This window comes from Camarhynchus parvulus, chromosome 3 (assembly GCF_901933205.1).
Source record: "Camarhynchus parvulus chromosome 3, STF_HiC, whole genome shotgun sequence".
In the NCBI taxonomy this organism is placed as follows: Eukaryota; Metazoa; Chordata; class Aves; order Passeriformes; family Thraupidae; genus Camarhynchus; species Camarhynchus parvulus.
The window spans coordinates 87715411-87733911 of record NC_044573.1 but is presented as its reverse complement, the minus strand read 5'-3'; the positions used below and the strand labels follow the sequence as shown (position 1 = coordinate 87733911).

Below are 18501 nucleotides of genomic sequence, written 5' to 3'. Positions count from 1 at the left end.
GGCACAGCAAAATAGCACAGCTGATGAGAATAAAAAACTCATAGGAAAGGTAAAAACACTTGAGGAGATGTTGGAGAATATGAAGAAACAAAAAAACAAGTGGAACAGGAGCTCCCTAAAGTGAGAGAAGCTGCAGAGAAAGAGCGGAAGAAGCAGCAGAAGGAGATGGAAGAGATCTGTCTTCAGAAGACCAAGGCTGAGCAAGAGGCAAAGCAGTGTCGGATAGATCTAGAAAGCATTGAGAGAGAGAAAGCAGATGCAGAGCAGGAGTTGGAGTGTGTAAGGCAGTTCATTTTTCAGGCAGAGACACAAAGGAGTATACTGGAAGAAAACCTCCGTGCTTTTCGAAATCAAATAGAAGAAAGCACCTTTACCAGAAGAAACCTTGAAGACCTTCTAAGAAGAAAAGATACTAATCTTCATGATTTAGAGAAACAAAAAAAAACCTTGATGCAGGAACTGAAGAAAAAAACAGATGGGGAAGAGAAACTTATGAAGCTCATCAAGCAAATGGAACAAGATCTTGACTTTAAAGGGAACCTATCAGAAATAAAACTGCAAGAAAGAGAAACAACTGAATCCAGAAGGAAGATTGTTGAAGGCACATACTCTGTAACTAGAGAAACCTCCCTGCCAACTTTCACAGCTGGGCAAGGCAGCCAATGTAGGATTGATTCTGAAATTACGAGCTTCCAGAAGAAACTAGAAGCCAAAAAAGTAGAAGAGCTTAAACAAAAGATAGATGAGTTGACCCTTGCTAACAAAAAAGCCGATAAAATTATTAAAGACCTGAAATACGAACTGAATGAAATAGAACTTCAAAAATCATCGACAGAAGAAAAGTCTCATTTATTAAAAGAAAAACTAGATAAAGTCAACAGTGAACTTAAATGCCTAAAAATTAAGTTGGAGGAAAAAGACCAAGTGGAGCAGGGATATTTGCAACAGTTGAAAGAACTGGACAGGCAGCTACAGAGAACCACAGGTAAAGCTGAAGAGGTCATGCAAGAAAATATGGAACTTAAAAAACTTAAGATGAACTATCAGGAGGACCTGAAGTCTGTTCAGCAAGAAAAGACACAGCTAAAAAGAGAAATAGAGGAATTAACCAGATCACAAACAAAAACTGAAATAACTATCAAACATTTAAATTCACAAATCAGTTCCCTTCAAAAAGAGAAGCTGGCAGCTGAACACAGAACACAGTCATGTAAAGGAGAAGCAAATAATCTTCAAGACCAATATAGGAAAATTAAAGAACAGTTGCTTCAAAAAACGAAAGTAGAGAAAGAATACCAGCATGAAATTCAGATGCTGAAGAATGAATTAACCAAAAGCAATCAGGTGTCAGAAACATTGAAAAAACAGATAGAAGACCTTAATAAATGGAACACTGAAACAAAACTACTGATGAAGCAAATTCAATCTGAATCAGAGAAGATAACTTTGGAAAAAGAAAATATTCAGAGGAAAAATGATGCTTTGAAAGCCCTAGCAGATGGTTTCAAAGAACAATTGCATACAACAAATGAACAATTACACAAACAAACAATAATTGAGCAAGAATTCATATGTAAAATCAAAAGCCTAGAAGTTGATCTTGCAAAAACAAAAGACTTAGCTAGTGACTATAAACAAAAATGTGATAAACAAAATGCTTCCACCCTTAGCATTGACCGGGAGGTTAAAAATTTAAATGCTCAGATGAATGCTCTAACTGTGGAAAAGAGAATGAGTGAACAGAAAATGGCATTACAACAAGCTCATATACAAGAACTAAGTAGCAAATTAAAAAAAATGCAGGACGAACTCCATCAGAAGACTCTGGATGAACAGATGGCACGCAAGAAGATGATTCTATTTCAGGAAGAATCCATTAAGTTTAAACACTCTGCAGAGGAATTTAGGAAAAAAGTTGAAAAATTACTGGAATCCCATAGCATCACAGAAAAGGACATATCTGGTATAAAACTAGAATGTGTTGCTCTTCAGCAAGAAAAGCATATGGCTGAGGAAAACATCATGTTGTACAAGAGGCAAATGGAAGATCTGCAAGAAAGGCTCAAAAAATGTCATGAACAATTACAGCAAGGGAAGCAGGCTGAGATGGACTACCACCAGAAGTGCAGGAAACTCGAGGAAGAATTGGAAGTGCAGAAGCGCATGGTTGAGAGCTTGAAACAGAAGATGGATCTGCAGGTCAGGGAGAGTGAACATAGGTTTCTTTCATTTCAGAATGAAGTTCAGCAAAATAATAAGCTCCAAGATTCTGGATTTAAATTGAGCTGTGAGAGAAGAGGGAATGATTTCAATTACCTGAGTGAGACTGCAGCTAAAGAATTTGAACAGCTTCCTCCACGTACCTCACCTTTGTTAAGGCAGAAACAGGAAAGATCAGGTTTTAAATCTGATCAAATAGAAGAAAATACATTGTACGTGAGTACTGATGACACAATACCAAGAGAGGTGCAGTTTCAGATGTCAAGCATAAACCAATCATTAGAAGATTCAAGTTCCCAGTCTTTTACGGAGTTTGTTTCGCAGACGAGTACACAGTTCCAGATAACTTTTGATAAAGCAAGCCAAATCTCTGGAACATCTGAAAGGGACACACTGAGGAACAGGAACCTACACAGTTCCAGACAAACCAATAGACATGGAGAAGACTCAAAACATGAATTAGGATTGGTAAAACTGCATCCCTTGGAGGTACACACTACATTTTGTGAGGGTTTGCCTTCCTAACGGTGCCTTTTACTAGTCCATTTGGTTGTCTGATTTTAGTTATGCTTTATTACTATTGCTATACTGTTTAGTATTTCTTATGTTCATATCTTGGTGAAGGGAACCCCTTCTGTCTTACTTAACACAAAAAGCTTTGTATTAGGTCTTACTACCAGGTTTGCTAATGTCTAAGAAAGATTATTTTAAAAATCTGTATTGAAAATAGGAATTAACATACAGTGTTGTATCTTTATTGGTCATAGTTAGTTTTGATTAACAGCAGTAAGCTCATATAGTTACAAACAACAGTTACTGATGTTTAGTCTAGTCATATTCCTGTTATTGAATAAATATTTGAAATGGCAAATGCACTTCAAAACTCAAGCTATTGATGTATCTCTGCTCGCCAATCCTAGTAGCAGTTCTCCTTTCTGACTTGCATTCAAGTTCTTCCTTTGGTTTCTCTGGTGGTGGATTTAGGAGTGAATTATGTGTACAACATAGTCTGCAGTTGTATTTCTCACTGTGTCAAAAACTTCCTATTTACAGATAGTGAAGAACAAGCACTATGACATGCATGTTGAAGTCACAACATTAAACCAAGAAAATGACAAGACTTTTGGTAATGAAGAGAGAATGTTTCAGGGATACAAAACTTCAGAAGGGTTTAGGAAAGAAGACTTTGCAAAGATGAGCTCTTTCTTAGGAGAAGAGGTTTTGAGAACTGTTGATGATGCTACTCAGCTGGAATATTTTACAGAGGAATATGATGCTATTAAATTTCAAGGCCTCCGACATGATGTAACTGCCAGGCAGTTGACTGAAGTTAAACTTTTAGACAGGCTCACTGTTGAGCAGCTCATTTCAAGGCAGAAAACTGTTGGTGAGGTTCAGAAAAGTCTTGAAAAATTTTTAACTAAACCTACAGCTATAGCTGGGCTGTACCTTGAATCCAGCAAAGAGATACTCTCTTTTGTTTTAGCAGCAAAGAGAAAAATAATGGGAAAAGCACTGGCCTTGGCATTTTTAGAGGCCCAAGCAGCTACTGGTTTCATTATTGATCCCACAACAGGTCAGAAATTCTCTGTTGATGATTCAGTTGTTAGAGGGCTTGCAGATAGTGAATTCAAGAGTAGACTGCTTGAGGCAGAGAAAGCTGTTCTGGGTTATTGCTGTTCTGGCAAAGCGCTGTCTGTATTTCAGGCTGTGGAAGCTCAGCTTTTAGAAAGACAGAAAGGTAAAAATATCCTTGAGGCTCAAATTGCATGTGGGGGGGTTATTGATCCTGTAAGAAGTGTTCGTGTACCTCCAGAAGCTGCTGTGCAGCTTGGCTTGCTTAATAACACAATTTTAAAATTTTTGCATGAGCCTTCAAGTAATGCAAAATGTTTTCACAATCCAAATAACAGGAAAGCTATGTACTACTGTGATTTGCTGAAAATGTGCTTGTTCAGTGTAAGCAGTAAATGCTTTCTGCTTCCAGTTGGTGAAAGGAAAATAAGCAGCCCATCAGCAGAGAAAAGTCATAAAACTTCTGTAATAAATGTTGGCACAGGAAGTGAAATGACTTCATATGAGGCTTATCAAAAAAATTATATTGATAAAGCTACATATCTTGAGCTTTCAAAACAGGAATTTGATTGGAAGGAGTCTACATGTTTTGACTCTGATGGAAATTCTTTTCTTTTGCTTACAGATCTTAAAACGGGCGTACAGTTTAATATTGAGGAGATCTTAAATCAGGGTAGAATTGACAGAGCATTAGTCAACAAATATAAGGAGGGCCTCATCACAGTTAATGAGTTTGGTGATATCTTAGTTAGCAGTTCACAGCCAAATAAAGATTTAAACAGTCCCATTGCGGGGTTCTGGCTTTCTGAAACCAATGAAAGAATTCCAGTCTTGAAAGCCTCACGCAAAAATTTGGTAGACAGAGTTACTGCCCTCCGATGTCTTGAAGCTCAGGTTAGTACAGGAGGTGTAATTGATCCATTCACAGGGAAAAAGTACAGTGTTTCAGAGGCTTTGCAAAGGGAGTTGATTGATGATGGCTGTGCCAAGCAAATCCAGCAGTGTGAGCTGATCTTTACTGGGATCATTCATCCTGTAAGGAACACTGTTATGTCAGCTGTTGAGGCTGTGCATTTGAGTGCCATAGACAAAGAAATGGGCATGCGCTGCCTGGAGTATCAGTACTTGACTGGTGGCTTGATAGATCCAAAGTCTCATTCCAGATTAACGATGGAAGATGCAATTAAGAATGGTATTATTGATGCTATCACAGCTACAAAGATGAAGGATGAAAAATTGCACAATAAAGTTTTAACATGCCCCAAAACTAAGAAGAAGATAACCTACAAAGAAGCTTTAGATAGAGCTGTTTTTGATTGCCACACTGGCCTGCGGTTGTTAGAAGCAGCTCAGCCCATGAAAACAGGAATTTCCAGTCTTTACTATAATTCATAGTGGACAAAAGATATTAATACTAATTTTGGGCTCTGCTTTAAAACCTGTTAAAATTAAGGAAAATATCTGTGATGGCCTTTATGGAAAATCGTAAGTGGTGTTTTCTAGCGTTAATTAGTTGCTGTAAAACTAATTGTTATGAACAACTAATTAGCATAAACCACTGAAACTGGAATTAGATATTACTTATTGCAGAACTGAAATTTTTAGATAGGCAGATTCATAATTTCAAAATGCAATCTATGTGTTCAGTCTTTACCTGAAGGCCTTGTCTGTCATCACTTTGCATATAGGTAGTGTAAATGAGAAATTATACTGAAGTTGATGAAGTTAGTATTAGTTCAAAGTGGGTAGATTTAGGTGAGACAAGAATCATATTCTTACAATAAGGTTGAGAGGGATTGACCATTTTGTGAGTGAACACAGTGCAGCATTTCATGTGACCTGTTACTTAAATTAAAATTACCAGTCTGCAGATACCAGTCTGCAGATACCAGTCTACTTAAATTAAAATTATCAGTCTGCAGATACCATTTTTTTTACAAGAGTGGCAATAAAATATACAAGAATTAAACCTGCAGTGTAGTAAGCCCACATGCATCAGTACTTTTTCTCACACTGGTATTTCATTAATTTTAAGGGGCTGCTTACACCAGAAAGTTGTGTTTCCTGTCCTGAGTTTTTCTCTAATTTCATGTTATTTTTTTCTTAGAATTGTCTTCTACTCTAATAGGTAAATGAATTACAATTACATATCAATTTTTAAAAAATTCATTGAAATAAAAGGTTTTAATTTGTACTTACGGTACATGGAAGGGCTTGACTGTGTTTTCTCAGTATTGATGAGTGTCCACCTAACGGATTGTACTTATATGAAAAGGAGAATGTTTTCCTGTGCAGAAAAAGATTAAATGTCTCAGTATTTTACTTTTATTTTTTATTGTTTCTGTAGACATAAAGCAATGTATTCTTCCTAGTTGTAATTTGGTAATCCATGTGCATAATGTGCAAAATACTGTTATGCTATCCTGGTTGTAGATATCCTTACCTGAGGGTAATGCAAAGGCAGCAATTCAAAGATACTTTATATGCAAATGCTTTTGAGATTTTATCTGCTGAGTAATGGCTGGGAAGCTATGCTTTTTCTTGCTATCAATCATTTTATAATGATTGCATGTGTGTATGAATAAGCACATTTATCATAATTAAAAATCACTTGAGGTATTCTTTTATTATTGTTTATAATTATGTGCCATTTTTGTTCCTACATCAAAGTGTCATAGTAATGCATGTGGTGGTAAATAAAAAAGAAATAATTTTATGTTTATGTGGTGATAATAATGGCATTGTGATAGAATTGTGTTTCTACAGACATTAATGTTACATATTTCAACAATTTACATTTACATGTTTCTTTACAATTCATGGCACTCATCAGAAATCAATGGAAGAGGAAAAGAAGGAACATGTTGAGAAAGCTGGGGATTTACTGAAATGGGTATCAAACCTCAGCAAGACACTCAGCAAAGAAGAAGGAGAAAAGGCTGAAAAGACTGATTTACCTAAGCAGCAGGTACACAGATATCTTTTGAATAAAGCACCACTTCCTCTTTTTGGGTTTTTGCATGGATTAAAAGGCCAAAATAATCCATAAATACATTTTTCCCCCTACAAATCACCATCCACATTTCCCTCAGGACATGATTTCACATTTGGTTGTGAGTAGAGAGTTGGGTAAATAAACATCAATGTTTAGGGACACAAGCATGTTACTCAGGAAGAAACTCCCGCTGCTTTTTCCAAACCTCGTGTATGACACATTCTGACACTGCAAAATATCAGTTTAGAGAAACTGGGCCCTGCTCACCATATGTCAGCATTTGTAGAGGGAGAGTGCATCCTGTCAGGATGGCATTTTGGGCACCAGGAAGGAGAAAGTTGGTAGGAGGGGCCTGAGGGCCAAGTTTCTATTTATTTGTTTTTGAAAAGCTAATCTGAGGGGTCTTCTTAAGAGACAGTCAAAACTGCTGTCCTAGGAAGTGCAGCAGATGTTGACTGAGGCCTCTCTGTTATCACTCTAGTCCAGATGCTGTTGGAGTGGCCCAACTTGATGCCTTTGTATTTAACACGACATTGTCACTGGGTGCAGTTGTAACTCAGACCATAAATTTCCATCTGTGAAGTTTCATGTCATTTCTAGGACCTTCTCTGCTGGGCTTGCCCCATGAAATAGTTCAGTTACACCTAAAAAGTTTCAGTAGGTGAAGGCTTACCTGCACACTGAGCAGCAGAGGGACAGAGCAGTGTCTTGTCCACATCCCTCAGTACACTGCTGGATGTGTCATCATGCAAACATGATTTTAGCCCTCTTGGCATCCTGTTCCTATGGTTTTATTTTGGTGACGCTTTCTGGTGCCAGAGCCACTGGACCAGCATGTGCATAAATCCAGCTTGCTGTTGGGAAGGTTGGCAGTCCTGATGAGCACTGTTCCAGCATGTAGCTTGTTCAGAGAGGACCAGTGCTAGCTCTGAGTTTGTCCTTATATCTGCAGGAGGAAGTGAGCTTGCACTGATTTGAACATATTAATTGGTAAATTGCTAGTAGTTAAACCATTCAGTGCTGGTCCTCCTCTGCTCTTGTTAATGACTACACTGGAAACCTTTATCAGTGCTGGGCCAGCTCTCAACTCCATAGTAAGGACATCTCAGCTTACCACAGCAACTGTGGGCATCATCTCCTCTGTCCAGCCTGAGCCTCCAGTGAGTAACCCGTGAGTTGGCTGTCTTGCCTTCCTGTGGGAGATGGGTGTTTGCTGAGGGTCTTTCCTTCCCTTGTGAAATGGCCTGGCAAGGTGGCTGCACCTTTCAGAGGTGCCTGGGTTTGTGTCTCCACTGAATAGCAATGATACCTTGTAAGTTGCGTAGAAACATGTAGAAACTGGTGACTTCAGAGCTAATGTCAGCTGAAATACATTTCACACAGAGAATTGGGGTTGCTGTGGAGTGTAGCCAGGTACTGGGAAGAAAAGCTGATGCCAGTAGTGACAGGGTGCACACAGCAGCCACAGTGACACTGGTTCCCTGAGTAAAGTGGATTTTGTGGCCCCATCTGCTGCTTCAGCCGGCTCACTTCATCTTCTTGCATAGTGCATCCAGTGGTTCTTTTGGTTCCTTGGTCCCTGTGCAAGCAGTACAGGTGATGAGATTGTGGCTTGCTGGTGGTGATTGCAAAGGGAGACTTTTTGGGCCCTTTGGTACAATGCAGACAAGGAGAGATTGGTTTTGTCCAGACCAAGTGAATGAAGGGCTCAAGCACTTTGCTCAAGACCTAGCACCTATGTTGAAAACATCTCCAGCTTGCAAAACTCCCTTTTGATAATTTGCCTTTATGAGTGCTTTTCTTTGAAGAGACTGCAGGGAAATTCTCAGGAAACTTAGAAGATGAAATTCCCACAAGTTCCTCTAGCAGAATAAGTCCTTTGGTGGGGATGGCACAGAACTGGTAGTGTGGAGAATATTAATTAATAATTCATTTTTCCCAGGCGTCTCATATTGCATTTGTCTCTGTTTTTGAATTTTATGAAGGCTTGTGGTCTTCTGATGTGTTTTTTCAAAAATTTGTTATCTCTCATTTTGGTGAGCAACTTCTTGAATGTGACTATCATACACAACCTTTATAAAGCTGCTATAAAATGTGTCAACTATAATAAGTGATTTTAAATGATTGGTTAATTTTCCATCAAATAACATTTTGAAATCTTCTATTTGTTTTGCCCAATAGTTTTCTAAAAACAGCTTGCTTAATCAAAAGACATATCACAATGACTTACTCATATGTAAATGATGCCATTCCAATAAATAATCTTGCTCTACCGATAGCCAGTATTTTTAAAAAAATCAAGCTCTTTTATTATTGAGATTAGTCCCAGATACAAATAAGGTTTTGTTTGTTTGTTTTTGTTTATTTATACACATTATTAAGTCTTGAACACAGGTTATTTATTTTTCAGATTTCCCTTCATGAAATGTCAACCAAGAAAGAACAAATAGCTGAAGCTCTACAGACAACTCAGTCATTTTTAGCTAAGCACAGTGACAAGTATGCCATTTTTTATTTTTCAAATAATGTAAATCAATTGAATAAATACATACTGTTTGCTTAAAAAGAAATCATATCTCTATAGATCTAATTGCATGTCATCTACAGTTTGGGAGTTTTTTGTCTTCTCATTTGGTGAAGCTTGATGCAATTTTGTTGGTTTCAAGAATTTGACTTGGTTTGTATACCTCTGGTCATCTTAAAGATATTAGATATTTAAAATTTCATTTGAAATCAAATTAACAATTTTGTAGTAAATGAGTACTTGAACTACCTATCACAAGATTGTTTCACCTGTGTCTGAAAACAGATTTAAGTTACTAAATTGCTGAGATATCTCATAACTCCTTGATGGTTATGTTACCTGTCTTGACTGGTAACCAGTAGACAAAGGCCCATGCAAAGGTTAAATGCTTCTTTTCCTGAATAACTGCAATCAGATTGTAGCTTTCTTGAACATCTTTGTAATTAGGCTGTATTTTTTCCAGACTACTTGTACTAATTTCTGCTCCCTATTTTTAAGTAAAAGTAGGCAGATCACTCCCAACAACTTACAAATTATCCAGAGATCTCCTCCTTCCATTTTTTTTCCATGATAGAATGTCAGATGAAGAGAGACATGAAATGGAAAAGCAAGTTAGATCCCTCCAGGAAAGCTACAGCTTGTTATCCAACGAAGCTTTAAAGCAGCTGCAGGAAGCACATCTGGGTGATGAGAAGATAGAAGAAAAGGTAATGAGATTCAAACTTAGATTTCAGTTCCTCTTGAGGTTTCTTGCATGGTTTTCAAACCACATATGATCAGCAAAATAAGAAGTTGCAATTAACAGTGTGTGTAAGGGACTAGATATTTAATTGACTGAAGGTGTTGTGTATTTGCTATGAAATACTGTATGTGACCTTACCTGTGCACATGAGCATTCTATTCATCAAACTTCTTCTGAAGAGTCTTAATAATGTGTGCCTTGCATGAAGAAAGATAAGCAAATCATTCATCTCTTAACTCTTCTCTTAAAATCCATTCTTTGACTGCTAGATAAGTGTGCATTTCTGCTGCAAAAATGATAACGTAAAATAACATGTTAATCTCACCCATATATCACTCAGAAATTTCCTAGAAGTGATCTACTTTCAGGTTTTCCTAAATTTTTTCTGGGTATGAAAATGGGAGGACATAATACAATTTTCTCTGAGACACTATGAATATATTTGTTAATGAGTATTAGTCTTAAATATGGAGCAAGCATTCTCGTATACATACCGAGGCAGAGTCTGTGTAATGAGTTCAAATAATGTTGCCAAACTGACTTCATGCTTTCCATGTGAACTAAATGCAATATTTGGTGCTGGAGTATCTGATTCCATATGGTTGAGTGTATATACAGAAATGCTGTATGCTGTAAACATGAATAGCATGGTTGTGTTGAATCACATACTGTTTCCAAATATTCTAACCTTTCACAGACATTTATAGCATGAAAATGTGCCTTTCAGGTATATGTTCTATTTGCCCTCTCTGCAGTCATTTCTTCTATTGTCTTTCACTAACCCTATTTATATATGCAAAGCATAGGTTTTCAATTCACAGATGCATGTTGGTTTTAAATCTTTTATCACATCGTGTGCTGTTGAATGACTGACATAGATCACTTGTGCATTTGAGCTGCTAACATTCACAACATTCCTCCGGGCCTGGTAAGTACATGTTTTTATGGTTATCATGCATTCAAAATCAAAAGAATATTTTAAACATATGATCTAAAAAGGATGATAACTTTTCTTTTATATTCCCTTTTAGGTGAATAAAGTAATTGCTGGTGTCATTGACCAAACAACTGGAGAAGTCCTTTCAGTCTTTCAGTCTATTTTAAGAGGTTTTCTTGACTATGACACTGGAATTAGATTGCTTGAGAATCAGCTGATTCTTTCTGGAATAATTTCTCCAGAATTAGGAGTGTGTTATGATTTGGAAGAAGCTAAAGCCCATGCCTTAATTGATGAGCAGATTCTGTTGCAGCTGCAAGAATTAAGTAACGCAAAGAAGCTTATGTCAGAATCATCATTAGCAAATATTCCAGTTATTTCAGCTTTAGAGCAAGGTCTGATTTCAGAACCTCTGGCTGTTAAAATTCTTGAGAATCAGCTTTCAAGTGGGTATTTGATTTTGCCATCTACTGGAGAAAAGCTGTCTTTGCAGAATACTTTCCAGAGAAATCTAATTTCTCCAACATTATATTCCAAACTCCTGGAAAGACAAGATACGTGTAAAGATCTCATAGATCCCAACTGTGCTGAGAAAATTTCCCTTGAACAGATGGTTCATAGAAGCATAGTACATGAAGCAACAGGGTTAAGACTCCTACCTGTGAAACCACAAGAAAAAGGGAGAATCGTGCTCAAATGTGGAAGGAAGGTAACTATTTTGAGGGCAGCCCATGAAGGGCTCATTGACAGGGAAACAATGTTCAGGCTGCTTGGTGCTCAGTTAATGTCCGGAGGCATCATTGACCCGACTCAGGGAAACGAATGACTGTGGAAGAGGCCATGAGACAAGGGATGATAGATCAGGACACTGCTTGTGGAATCCTCACACGTCAGGCTCAGACTGGTGGAATCCTTTGTCAAAATTCAGGACAACGCTTGACTGTTGATGAAGCTGTGCAATGCAACTTAATATCAGCTACCAGTGCTCTGCTGGTATTAGAAGCTCAGAGAGGCTTTGTGGGACTAATTTGGCCTCACACTGGTGAAATATTCCCTGTATCAACTTCTTTGCACCAAGATATGATTACAAATGAGCTGGCATTCAAAATACTGAATGATAGAAAGAAAATAGCTGCACTTTACATTCCAGAAACTTGTGAAATAATCAGTCTTGACAAGGCTGCAGAATCAGGGATTATAGACAGTAATACTGTATCTGTTTTGACCAATGTGACTTTACCAGATAAAATGCCCAATGTAGAAGAATTAAAGTCCCTTTGTAAAAGTGCTGCAAAGTGGTTATCAACTTATGAATTTCTGCCATCTGTATTTCGTGGCTGTGAGGGGGAACATGAAGTTTCTGGCACAGAAGACCCTGTATGTCATAATCTAGATGAAGCTAAGAAACTATTCATGTCTTACCTGATGGTAAATAGTTATATGGATGCAAACACTGGACAGAGACTTTTGTTATATGATGGACAACTGGAAGAAATCATCAATATATTGCTGGAAGGCGATAGTGCTGGGATACAATGCTGGTGTGTCAGAAATAGAGTTTAGTAACAAATATGTAAGTTCAAAAGGAATTCACCTAAAGTCAACAAACAGTGTTCAGGGTGATCTTTCAGGTGCTGAGAACTCGTGTAATAACAGGATATGTAATCAATGTGATGATTTTGGGAATTACATATCTTCACAAGAATATCCTCATGTATGCAGGCCAGATGTTTGCAATATTCTTGGTACTGAGCAATCAGAATATATACAGGAGATGCAGTTAACTACCCCTGCAGAACTCAGAAATGTAGTAAGCAGCACTCAAAATTCCACAAAGAGAAATGATCTCAGAGGTTTTTTGGAGATTTCTGAGTGGACAGAACTCTGTAAGCATAACAATCAGCAGACAAATTCAGGAAACATTGAAGGATATCTTCCAAATGACTCAAATACAAGATTTTTATCACAAACAGCAAAAGAAGAGATTTGTGTGGGAGACAGTCTGGATAATGAAAACATGAATGATAAAACATTACAAAATTCCTTGAGCATGAATGATTTGTCCGATAAGGAAGAATGGAGGGAACTGGAAAGGTGCACAGATTATGGGCCTCCCATATTTCAAGCTGACAGTAGCAGAATGGTACTGGATAACAGCAAGAAAGATAATTTTCAGAGAAGTCTTGATTCATCCATCACTGCAGACACTGAATGTAGACTTCCAGAAGAATTGTTTAGTCAATGTGGTGTCACAAAGTTTGAAGACAACCGAGATGGTGCTCAACTTCTTCAGGAGCATGCAGGTCCATTTCTACAGGATGGTCTTTATATCCATGGAAGGCTATCCCTGGATGATTGTGCTGATTTTCAGAATACACTATGTCTAGAGGACAGCATAGGCATGCGCCATAGGCTTTCATTAGGTGGTGATGCTGTCACACACGATGGACCACCTCTGGGGGACAGTAACAGCACAGCACAAAGGCTGACAGAAGAGGAAAGTGATCTTATATTCCACAGGTTACTGCCATGTGACAGTAGTTCTGACTCATCAGTAGAGGAGGGTGATGGCATCCCACAGCTTGAGAGTAGCTGCTTGCAGCAAGGATGTGGTGAGGTGGCCTCTGAAGAGGACAGCTCTCAGTTGGATGATGGTGATGATGATGATGCCTATGAAACACCTCAGGGCGATGATGATGACAGTGATGTCTATGATACTCCACAAATTGATGATGATGATGATGATGATGATGATGATGATTCCTCTGACACTTCTCAAGGTGATGAGGGGTTTGACACCTTGCAGGTGGGGGATGATACACCAGAGCCAGAATTGGCTGGAAGATCAGTTCCATTTGGTTTTCTGGAGGAGAGAGGTGGTCGAATAACCCTAAAAGAAGAGACCAGCTCTTTTCAAGAACTTGCTGCTAATGCTGGAGAGAATGTTCATGTAAATGTGAAAGGGCAACCCGAGAGCATAACTATAGCTTCTGCAAATGCCAAAACTGTGGAGAAAATCCTTGAGGGAAGGGAAAGAACAGGGAGTTTTGCAGAGAAGGAGCATGAGTTATCAGTTACTGTTGAGAGTGAAGGAACAAAGGAAGGAGGCATGAGCTATTTACAGAATATGTATGAAGCAGATGTACAAGACAGGAATGAGGAAGTTGAAATGAAAGCAGAAGGTGACCTGTGTGAGGAGGAATCTGAAGGTACACAGGAGGGGGAAGATTATGAGGAGGATTATGATAGTTATGATGACTCTGACACTGATTCTGACAGTGAAGATGAAATGGATATTTTTGATTCACATCATCAATGTATAAGTAAAGGTGACCAGCTGTTAATGTCTGTAGAAGATGTAGAAAGGAGCAATGAAAACAATCAGAATATTGATGACTACTGCTATTCTTTAGGCCACAAGACAGGATATACTTTGCAATTCCAGTCTAACCATGAAAATGGAAACCTATCCTCAGTAATATGTGAATCAATGTCAAATATTTCTGAAGAAAGATATGTTGGTCTTTCATGTACCAGTGAAGAAGCCAGACAGCAGGAAACAGAAGATGAATATGGGACTTGTGTCAAAAGTGAACACATGCCACAAAATACTGCTGAGTCTATTCAGTCTGAAAATACCTTTTGACACTAAATGGATGTCCACAAAGAGTGAGGAGAATACTGAAACACAGTTTAGGGTTCCAGGTTCTCAGCTTCTTGATGGTACTGTGAAATCTGACATTAGTGTGACAGCCTACCTACAGCAAGCTGATGATGCCCAAAGTACCTGGACAAATTTGCTTCTCTCAGAATGCTTTACTGATAGCATGAATGAAGACAATAATACCATGCCAATGTTAGATTCAAATCATGGTCAAAGACAGAGAGAGGCACTGCTTGCAGAGGAAAAAGTATTAAATTATATGGAACAGCTAAAGGAAAGCTCATCCCAAATGGACAATAAATTCCTTACAGATACTCCTTATGTGAGTGATAATAGTTCACTTAGGGACCCAACACATCCAGACACCAGTTGGAAGCATGGTCAAATAGAAAGAGGTTTTGAAATTCTTACAGAAAATAAAAATAGAGTAAATGTTATGGAGGAATGTGATGTCACGGGACTAAGTAATAGCCCCATTCAGATGGAAAACCTTGGGGAAATATTTGATGCAACAGTAATTAAATCTGCTAGAGAAACTCCTGCTGCAAGTAAAGAAAAAGTAAATGTTGATCAAGGTTTTCTTGACATTCAAGGGGCAAGATCAGATGAATTTAAGAGAGGTGGTAACATTTATCCTCCTTTAAAACAACATACAACATGCATAAAAGAAGATGGCCATTCAGAACTCAGTGAAGTTGAATTCTGTTTTGAGGACATGGAAAGAGGGGGAAAAAGTATACGAAATGAAAAGGATTTTCTGCTAAATATGGAAGAAATGCATTCAAATGAATGTAACACTTACTCTTTGTCCTGCACCTGATACAGTGAAACCAAAGGAGATTAGCATAACTAAAGAAACAGGGAGGCTTAACTGTCAAAATACCGACAATGTTCTGAAAGACATTCCAGAAAACAAAAGCAGCAATGATACTGAAATTTCCCCCCAAAACCAGATGCTTTAGGAAGTATTGAGGATGCCAAAGAGTTAGGAGATGGAAGTGAAGTGCAACCTACTGGGAGACATACCCATACCACTGATGTTTCTTCTGCAATTCTGAGTAGCATGGGGACGAAGTTGAATTACGGTGCCCAGAACAAGCATGAGATGCTGAAAAACACAAAGGGAGAAAACGTCATGGTCAGTGACACTTCCTCCCTTGGAAATGGTTTCAAAAAACAAATGTCCATGGAGTCATTGCAAAAAGAAATGGGACCCTGCAAAGACTTTCAGGTAAAGGAAGGTATTTCACAATCAGCAGGTGTGTCTGATGCACTAATGGAAGACTTACAGAATATATTACAAAGGAAATTGAAAATGGGACAGGTTTACTGCAAGCAGGAAAGTGAACCCCTAAGTTACTCTGATACTAGAACTTTAATGCAAAATTTACTTAAAATGGTTAGAAGCACTCAGCTTGAGAGTGAAATGTCTAGTGGGTCAAATCTGAAGCAAATAAGCAATGCTGTTAGAACTGCATTAATGGTCACCACGCTGAGTGCAGAGCCCAAGGACAGTGATGCTCCTTCACTGCTTTGGCCTGATTGCAGAAGTCCTGATCTTCTTCATGATATTCTGAAGCATGAATCCTGCAAGCAAAACACAGCTGATTCAGATGAAAGGAAGAGTAAAACAGACATGAAAGCTCCTGTTCCCAAGCTTACTACCAATGAACTGCTGGAAATTTTTCGAATCTCACTTGGAGATGAAAGTACAAGCAAGTTGGAGGAGCTGATAAATGGTTTACTTAGGAGCTCACAGGTTGCTGGTGCTGCCACAGAGCATGAGGGTAAAGGCAAAGGAGATGGGCTTTATTCTCTTTCCTCAACAGAACAATCAGATCTTGGAGCAGAAATTGATGAAGAGAAAACATTGGCAGATAACAGAACCACTACTTGGAAAAGCGATCAGGAGCATGGGAAGACAGAAAGCCTGTCAAAAGGCTTTACTGAGCCTGTTTTGAAAACAGAAGAAGCACTCATGGGAGACACCCCCACTAGCATGGTAAGTAACAAGAATATGTGTTCAGCGTCCTGTGTTAGTGGAATTGCATGGATCTTTCCAAGTGGTGGAGAGAACAGTTGAACTGGAAAAATGGTTGAAAAATTAGATTATAAATTTAAAATGAATCATAATAAGCCCAAGGAATTTTATTATTTATTTTCAAGTCAGTTTGGAAAATCTTATTTTTAAAACTCATTTTCAGTTTGATGGAGTACAGCAATGTTTAAAGTTAACAGAGAAAATGCAAGAACATTTGGCAGTGCTTCAAGATATGAAAAACCACCTAGATAAACAGCAGCCTATTAGTAACAGCCTGGAAATACTAAAAGCTGAACTGGAACAGCTAGAGGTAAGTAAAGTGTTCTTTATGCTTGTACTTCAGTGATGGGTGCTAAATATAGCCCTTAGGTTTAAAAAGGGAAATTCAAAATGTAATTAAAGCAATTCAGATTTAAACATGTTTCCTAGTAACTTAAAGCATTTTTGATGTGTTCTCTTTGTAGTCATTTGAATCAGGACTGGCTACCTTTCCAGTTATCCTAAAAAAGGACATGAAGATGGCAGAAGAACTCTTAAAGTCTTGTAACAGGGATGTTCCAGGAGAGAAGCTTAAAGAGCTAAATAGAAGCTATGACTCTTTGCAGGAAGCATTTTTGGAGGTCTGTGATAGATCTTCAAAACGAGCAAAACAAATAGTCTGTGCTGTTGACTTGGAAATGGTATGTTTTTAGTAGTGTATGTTTTTACCTTGATTTTCTTCAAGGCAATTGGGCTAAAATAAAGGAATTTGGATTTTCTTTATTTTATCTACATGTATAAAGATACATGTATGATTCAATTTAATATGGTAGAAAATGTGAGTATACTACAGAAGCATAAATAAATATACAAATTCCCTTTCTAGTCTAAGCTTGCAGGATTACACCAGCAACTTTTAAACCAACTGCAGAGATTTTCAGACTGGATCACAGACAAAAATAAAATCATGAATGACTTCACAGTGAATACTAATGATATAGAAGAGATGAAGAAAAGTTTACAGCTACTTAAAGTAAGTTCTCTTTATGGCAGATGTTGATGTTTCAATATTTCTCCTTATTATTAATTATTAGCTATGTTTTTTATTCCTTCTCAATAACCTCTATGGCCTAAAGAGAGGACTAGAAGTAATTACTTAAGAAGACAACAATTAGATAATCCAGTAATAAAATCTTGTTGATTTGCTTTTTCACTTGCAAATAAAGTTTCATAGAGTTAGGATTACTGAGAATGCTATTGGTTCCACTTACATTTGTTGCAATAAATCTGAGCCTTTTAGAAATCTAATATATAATACAAGTATTTCAGTGATTAAAACTGAATTTTTATGCATTGGGTTCAGAATTTAACTGAAATTTAATTGTCTTCCAAATCAATTCTATGTGAGAACACAAGATGGGAAAAGATAAAAAGGTTTCTTCATTACACACTCCATAAAATGAGTAATGGCAAACAAAGCAGATAAAATTTTTAGTAAAGTTCATATACTTCTGTATGTATTAATAATAAAATTTATTTTAGTTGTTTTAATGTGCTTAAATAGAGTTCCAGAGAAATAGTATGGTCATAGGGGCTCCACAGTATGTAGCTGTTGGTAGAATTTGCCACATTGCTAGAAGTGGTGACATTCTTGCTGTGGAGTTAAGAATATGAATTATTTCAAGTATATATTTTAAAATTTCTGGATCTTCAGACCAGATGTCACCTAGATATGTTACATCTAACCTGCCATAAATCTTTTAGAGTTGAAGGTCCGTCAGTTTTCAAAAATCTATGAGAGGCCAAAGAAATAGACATGTACAA

General features: G+C 37.7%; 4 protein-coding genes across 12 annotated transcripts in view; all 4 read left to right on the top strand.

The window, feature by feature from the left end:
• Positions 1-18501, top strand: part of LOC115902774 (dystonin-like) — a 289291-nt gene that overhangs the window by 167424 nt on the left and 103366 nt on the right. For all 9 annotated transcript variants that reach the window (XM_030946564.1, XM_030946561.1, XM_030946560.1 and 6 more), the window contains 3 exons: positions 6629-6763; positions 9201-9289; positions 9889-10021. In XM_030946564.1, coding sequence (XP_030802424.1) covers positions 6629-6763; positions 9201-9289; positions 9889-10021 — 357 coding nt within the window. The remainder of the gene's footprint in view (positions 1-6628; positions 6764-9200; positions 9290-9888; positions 10022-18501) is intronic.
• Positions 39-6620, top strand: LOC115902775 (plectin-like). The gene is made up of 2 exons (XM_030946570.1): positions 39-2709; positions 3274-6620. The coding sequence occupies exons 1-2, from the start codon at positions 166-168 to the stop codon at positions 5188-5190; spliced, it is 4461 nt and encodes a 1486-aa protein (XP_030802430.1). The 5' UTR covers positions 39-165; the 3' UTR covers positions 5191-6620.
• LOC115902778 lies at positions 14489-15503 on the top strand. The gene has a single exon (XM_030946573.1). It carries the CDS (start codon positions 14509-14511, stop codon positions 15475-15477), a length of 969 nt encoding a protein of 322 aa, XP_030802433.1. The 5' UTR covers positions 14489-14508; the 3' UTR covers positions 15478-15503.
• Positions 15696-17752, top strand: LOC115902777 (dystonin-like). The gene is made up of 4 exons (XM_030946572.1): positions 15696-16659; positions 16862-17008; positions 17163-17378; positions 17564-17752. The coding sequence occupies exons 1-4, from the start codon at positions 15721-15723 to the stop codon at positions 17735-17737; spliced, it is 1476 nt and encodes a 491-aa protein (XP_030802432.1). The 5' UTR covers positions 15696-15720; the 3' UTR covers positions 17738-17752.